This window comes from Arctopsyche grandis, chromosome 6 (assembly GCF_051622035.1).
Source record: "Arctopsyche grandis isolate Sample6627 chromosome 6, ASM5162203v2, whole genome shotgun sequence".
NCBI classification, from domain to species: domain Eukaryota; kingdom Metazoa; phylum Arthropoda; class Insecta; order Trichoptera; family Hydropsychidae; genus Arctopsyche; species Arctopsyche grandis.
Window position 1 is genome coordinate 17,885,969 of NC_135360.1, and position 7,466 is coordinate 17,893,434.

The following is a 7,466-nucleotide window of genomic DNA, read 5'->3' on the forward strand; positions in this document are numbered from 1 at the left end:
CTCTTCATATTTTCTATTTTGCTTTCAGACGTGTTAATGGTGTGTTCTAAATATTTATATATAATTATAAACTAATTAAAAAAAGACAATTTAAGTTTTTAATTGATTAGTTTTATAAAATAAAATAAAAATAAATATTGCGACGTAGGATCGCATATGAAAAATCGATGCGTGCAGTTGGCGCGCATGGCGGTGCTGTCAGTGTGCGGCGGCATGTCGCGGCCGTACGGAGGCTCGCGCTCTCTGTCAGGGTGAGGGGCGACGAGCGCGAGTGCGAGTGCGAGTGCGAGTGCGAGTGCGACTGAGTAGGTGAAGGGCAAAGGAAGAGGAGCGAAGAGCAAAGAGCGGAGAAGATGTACGGCGGGTCGTGTGCCGCGGGCGCCGCGGGCTCGGGCGCCGCTTGCGGAGGCGGGGGCGCCGGCGGACACGCAGACCCGGAGGCGGCGGCCGACCGCTGCGGCGCCCCCACCCCGGCGCCGCCCCCCGACCTGGACTACAGCGGCTTCGACATCGTCAAGGCCACCCAATACGGAGCCATCGACCGCGTGAAGGAGCTCGTCGAGGCCGGCTGGGACGTGAACCGGCCCGACGCCGAGACCGTCACGCTCCTCCACTGGGCCGCCATCAACAACCGCAAGGCCATCATCAAGTACTTCCTGGAGAAGGGGGCCAAAGTGGACGCCATCGGGGGCGAGCTGGGCGCCACCCCCCTCCACTGGGCCACTCGCCAGGGCCACTTGGGGGCGACTCTGCTCTTGATGCAGGCGGCCGCCGACCCCGCTCTGCGAGACGCCGAAGGCTGTGGCTGCATTCACCTGGCGGCCCAGTTCGGCCACACGCCCGTCGTGGCTTTCCTCGTCACTCAGGGAGTGCCCGTGGACGTTCCCGATCGCGGTGGAATGACCGCTCTCATGTGGGCCGCCTGGAAGGTCACCGCCGTAGATCCGGCACGGTTATTGCTCACGCTCGGCGCTTCGCCGGCCCTGGCCGATGGCTCGCATGGTAATACACCACTACATTGGGCTATTCTGGCTCGGAACTGTGCTGCAATCACCACCCTCGTTATACAGGTAATATAATAGTAGGTAAAGTTATCCCATTGTCTGTTTCCTTAATTGTATCCGGACAAATCTTTATAGTACATGACTACTATTAAAAACGATTGAATAATAAAGTAATGAAATTGGTATTCAAAAATGTGCAATAATTATCTGTCAAGAAAATGAAATGTAAATTTCACTCGGATTAGATTATCGCATTGACATTTCTACATCATAATGCAAACAACTACGAATAATTCTCAACCAAAGAACTAATTACTATTTTGAAATTCTTTATCTACTTTTCTTGTTAGTCATTGTCATTAGTTACTATCTTTTCAAATTATGAATTTATGATGTTTGAAAATATGTAGTAAATAGTCTTTATTATTTAACGTAGTTTTCATCGTTAAAATAATATTACACCATTGACAAATTGTTTATTTTTTTTGTATTTTGTAATTTGTCTATCTTTATATGATAACTATCAGCTATCACCGAATTATGGCAACAAAAATTGAACATTACGTAAAATAAGTAAACATTGATTTTCTATATGGATGCTTTTTATTACATTTTGGGTCGTTTGTATTATATTATAATATCCCTATCATATAAACACATCAAATCGCTTTGTAAATATTGATCAAACATTTTCAAATACTTTGAATCATAAATTTGTTTGATACATATAATCAGAGACATATAATAATGAAATGTATTTACATATAACATTTCTCTGCATATAATAATGAAATGAAATTTCTCCGTAATATTTTGATTTTCAATTTTCAATCAATACAAAAGTCCAACTACCACATTGTTTATACCTTTTCAAATTTTAATGTAATATTTTGCTTTTTAATTATTATTTATTAAACTTGTCTGTTTTAGGGAAAAGCGAGCTTAGACATACCAAATTTACGTGGCGATACTCCATTGAGCATGCTTCAATCGCAATTAGGAGCATTGTGGATTGGCGCCGAAGTATCCGATATAGTGAAAGAACACGTGTTTGCTAGAAGCAAAGTAAATATATGCCGAAAACTAATACACGATCGGGTAAAGCATTTTTTTTTTATTCTTCATAAATAATACAGCAACAAAAAAAGTGAATATTACCAGAGTGGAGACTAATCAATCTTTACTAAGTTTCTGACACTGTGTCACAAATTTGCATGCACACGGAATCAACGACAACATTCTGTAACTCGGTTTTTTTTTTAATTATATTTTACCATGATGCCATTACGGGTTGCCCCTGAGCGACACCTATGGTATTAAACTTTTACATATGTAAATTTATAGATTATAAATTCAAATAGTGGTGAAAAATAGCTTAGTAATGGTTTTTGCCAATTTGATGAGGAAACGTTTCAACATTGAAATCAGATATATTGGCAAACTCTGATAAGAAACGATCGACATGGAGTCACAAATATCCAAGTCTGACAACGAAAATACTTCGAATAAATTCTTTTGAACGAGGTCAACCCAGGGTTTGAGCCCGGGAACCTTTCGGTGGTTAGCATTAACGCTGCCACCGAGCTATATTTCCGGCTAAAATTTAAAATAATTTACCGCTGGAATTAGTACGCTTAGATAAAAAAAATATTGAGATAGAAAACCAATCCTTATTATCGCTATAAAATTAAAATAAAAACAGGCCAAATAATCACAAAAATAGCACCTAAAAATATATATATATATATATATATTTTTATTTTTTTTAAATTTTCAATTTCGCTAGATAATTGATTATTAGTAATCAAAAGCAATATTAAAATCACAATAAATAGAAAAAAAAACATCTGACTAATAATTTCAATACTCGCTTTAAGCACAGCAATACTAAAATTTGAATTATAAACCGTGAAAATCAAGAAACTGTAAAAGTTGCGCATTTTTCAAACGCTCATCTAATATATAATTTCGAAAGAGACTTTGTAGGTAAGGTGTAGTGTACAGAGAGATGTAATAAGAATAGAAGGGCCCTTACGAGTAAATAATTGTTGTCAATTTTACGCTACATCGCACGGAATACAATCGGATCAATTTACTTATAAAAATTTATCCAATGTTGTTTATTGTTTTTGAATGTATTGTGCAATTTTTACCGATGCTTGCCCATCTTGCGAGTAATATAAACAAACAGAGAAGATTTTATATTACTCGCATTATATAGTCGAGCACCAAGCGTCAAATACGACTGATGTTAAAATTATTTAGATCTGTCCGTGGACAGAATGTCACTTGACAACAAAAGAACACCTAAAGCCACTTCTATTAATATTACATTTCTCTGATAATGTATGTACATATGTAAGGTTTGGGTGGTAGATTCAAGAAAAAACCTGTATATATACAGCAGCAGTCACATAAAACGGAACGCTTAAGCGAAACATGTTTTTGCGTGAAATTTCGGTAATCTTATATAAAACCAAAACCGAAAGTCATTTAAATGATAGGTTGTATCATAGTGAATTCGTGTAACACCAAACGTGAAAAAAAAAGGTGATAAAAATGAGTTGGGGAGAAATTTAATGGAGGGCAGATTTTACGACCGTGCGTTGACTTCACGGTTAAATGAAAATAACACTATACATATACATTTTTAATTTTATTACAGTCACATATTATTATTTACATCTTATAAAAAAGAAATTAATATTTTGTAGCTGCTCCTTTCGATTTTATAACTTCTTTTATTCGGTTTGGCATAGAATCTACTAAAGTTTTTAAATTATCGATTGGGAAGTCTTCGTACCATATCTTTTCTATTATTTCTTTCAACGATTTAAGAGTAGTAACATTGTTCTTCCTTAACCTGTACTTGATACACATCCATAAATTTTCGATTGGATTTAAATCGGGACTATTGCCAGGCCATGGTAGTGTCTTTACACCCATTTCTTGTAAATAGTCCCGAACCTAAAAAAAATAAAAAAAAAAATTCAGTTTTTGGATTGAAATTTTATAATTTATATTCAATGCTATCAAATAAAATGAATACTCACCAATTTAGCTCGATGACAAGGGTCAGAGTCATCTTGAAAAATTATATCATCGGAATATGAAAGGTGGTTTTCCATCGATGGGACAAAGCTTTCTTCTAAAATTTTTTAATATTTTTTTCCATCGATGGCACCTTGTAGAAACTCCAATTGTCCAATGCTATGGTACGAAAAGCATCCCCAGACAATTTGACTTGGAGGATGCTTAACAGTTTTAAGGGTACAATTTTCATTATACCTTTCGCCAACTTTCCTTCGGACATACGGAAAACCATCAGGACTATAGAGGTTAAACTTTGATTCGTCGGAAAATATCACTCGTTGCCAATCTGATGGACTCCAATTTTCATGTGCTTTCGCCCATTCCAATCGATTGTTTTTCATTCTCTTGGTTAGTAGTGGTTTTTTTGCAGCTTTCCGACCGTAGATTCCAGCTTCTCTGACTCGCCTTCTTACTGTTGAGTCACTGATTTCCATGGAAAATTGTGAGGATACATCTTTTCTTATTTCTACAGCAGTTTTGAATCGCTGCTGTAAAGATAATCTGGTTATTACACGGTCTTGCCTCTCCGATGTGCATATTTTCAGTCCGGTCCCCTTCTTACGATCAAAACTTCCAGATTCTCTTTGTTTTTATCAGTATTCTCGAAACAGTCGATATAGAACATCCCATTTTCTTGGAAATTGACCGAAAGGAAAATCCTGAACTCGCCAATGTCGCGATTTTTACACTCTTCTGCAATGATAACTGAGTTCGTTTTTTCATGTTGACGTGTTAAAATTCGAATTTGATGCTTTCTCCTCGAAAACCCACACTATACTGAACTCAAATCTTAGAAAACAATCATATTTAGAATATTTGGTCGTTAAAAACCCGACACATAAAGGGATAATCCTTAAATGGCCTCGAAGTCGTAAAATTCACAAGCGTTCCGTTTTATGTGACTGCTGGTGTATATTGTTTGCTATCAATATTTCCTCTTGGAAAATAGTACTATGAGCATTTAGCGCCATTTACTGAAAATGAATTAAATTACTAAATTGATTTTTCTATTGTTTATATGTACGTAGGTAGGTAGTTTTTACTTGTAATACACTCAATGAAATTTTCAATGGGGCCTTACCACTAGTATCTTATAAACAAGAATCAGCAAAAGCATTATCATATTCAAATTCAGCGGGTCAAAGAGATTGATTAGTCTCTGGTGTGTCAACTCAAAAACGCGATTTTTTTGTTATTTGGTGTAATCAATGTCGAAATGGATGTAACTTATTATTTTTTTTTATTTATTTCAGAGATTTAGATGGTGGGCAATGTTGTCCACTCCGTTTGTTGCATTTTACATAGTTGGTCAAATATTCCAGGCCAACACCCTCGCCTTAATCAAAATGTTTCTTCTCACTTGTCTATACGCGGTCGTGCATACAATGGGCAACATTTTATTTTACGGAGAACTCAAAAATGTCTTTCCACTCAGCATATATCTGGCAACTAAGTTGTGGTTTTATATCACTTGGTTTATATTTTTCATGCCCGTTGTTGACTTTTTAACAACTTTAGGGTTCCTTTGTTGTTCGGGAGTTTTGTGGTATTGTTTTCTCAAGGCTTGGAAGGGTGATCCCGGTGTCATAGTCGCTACCGAGGAAGATAGAATTAAGGTATACAATTATTGTATTTCAACATTCTACTGTAATTAAATTCGTGATTTTAATTATTTTTCATTTGTTTATTTTTTCTTTTCAAATCAAAATTATTAAATGGATTTTTATTATGTTTCCCAGCATTTGAAATTTGTTTTTCAGAATATGGTAGATATGGCATTTAAACTTACACCGTTTCAACCGGCGTATTTTTGCTCGTCGTGTTTAGTGAAAAGACCGATGCGATCTAAACATTGTTCGGTTTGCAATAGATGCGTCGCGAAATTCGATCATCACTGTCCGTGGGTCGGAAATTGCATAGGTATACTAATTTTTCTTATTAGTTTGTTATTTTTTAGTGTGTGTAAAGTTGATTGTTGACATGTTTTGTGTACACAGGTGCGAAAAATCACAAACATTTCATGGGATTTTTGCTATGTCTAATCATGATGTGTTGTTGGATGTTGTACGGTGCGGCCAAGTTTTGGAGCGCTCACTGTTTGCCGACGTCCGATGATGCCACATTTTGGAGCACTCTTGCGGATATCGGACACTGTAATGCTTGGGTCGCGTGGGTCATAGCCAATGCTGGCCTTCATTTAGTCTGGGTGTCTCTTTTAACGACGTGTCAGGCTTATCAAGTACTTACTTTTCCCCGTTTCATTTCAGCGTATTTTATCGTTGAATGCGTTTGAGTAATTTTTTTTATTTTTATCCGCAGGTATTATATTTGGGAATGACGACAAACGAACGGATGAATAGGGGACGTTATAAACATTTCCAAGCTTCCGGAGGACATTCTCCGTTTTCGCGAGGATTTTTAAACAACTTGGCCGACTTTCTCGGAATTTCTGTATGCGGCTTGGCTCAACCGAAGCACACCGATTGGATGAAGGTTTATCACTCGGAGCAAGGTGAAACTGTCGATAGGTGGAAATACGTATGAGATAAAGAAACCCGCCCTATTGGAGAAATGGTATAGGTTATTGTAAAGTGGTATATTTGTGTACAGTTTTTATAAATTGTTGGATTTCGATTTTCCAAATAGTAAACGGACCTTTTTATGACTCACCTGCGGCAATGAATGTTGTATTGCCGGATCGTCGACATTCCTATTCGATATGTATCATCTCGGACATATTTACCAGAAGCAAGACAGTGTCTCATTTTCGCTAATTGTATTCGTGTTGTGTGTATATTCAATATGCATAGTAGTAAAAATTATAATTTTTTCAATATAAAATCTATGAATTTTATTTTAATCATGATAATTTAGTATTGCTGTAAATATCTAGAGCGTATTACTGATGTTGTGGCAGCTGTCAAACTTGAGCGATAATTGCTTTCAGTATGTTCAAAACTTTCAATTACAATTAAATGCGTCTTTGTAATAGTAATTATGTATAATAAATTGTCGTGAAGTGAAATTATTTGGATACATCGATTTTCATACGCATAACTGAATATAGCTGCTTTATTCATAGGATTTTTGTATTGAATGTTTTAAAATATCAATATTTTATGTGAAGGGCGGGGTTCGTACATTGTAATTTCAACATTTTTGACATGTTTCAACGATAACGTATATATATATATATATTTTTTAATTATTTATTTTCGAAGATGTGATAATAGTTTAACTCTTTTTAAAATGTTTCTTACTGTGTGTACCTATCTATATTCAACACTGCAAGATCTATATGTAGATTTATAAATAATAAGAAGGGAAATGAAAACAATCAATAATCAGCATCATCTTTTCACTCATTCC

The 7,466-nt window shown here is 36.4% G+C and overlaps 1 protein-coding gene across 1 annotated transcript; it reads left to right on the forward strand.

The window, feature by feature from the left end:
- Window positions 1–353: 353 nt before the first annotated feature.
- Window positions 354–6,746, forward strand: Hip14 (palmitoyltransferase Hip14). The gene is made up of 6 exons (XM_077431924.1): window positions 354–1,070; window positions 1,935–2,102; window positions 5,351–5,713; window positions 5,858–6,017; window positions 6,095–6,336; window positions 6,417–6,746. The coding sequence occupies exons 1-6, from the start codon at window positions 354–356 to the stop codon at window positions 6,639–6,641; spliced, it is 1,875 nt and encodes a 624-aa protein (XP_077288050.1). The 3' UTR covers window positions 6,642–6,746.
- The last annotated feature ends 720 nt before the right edge of the window (window positions 6,747–7,466 follow it).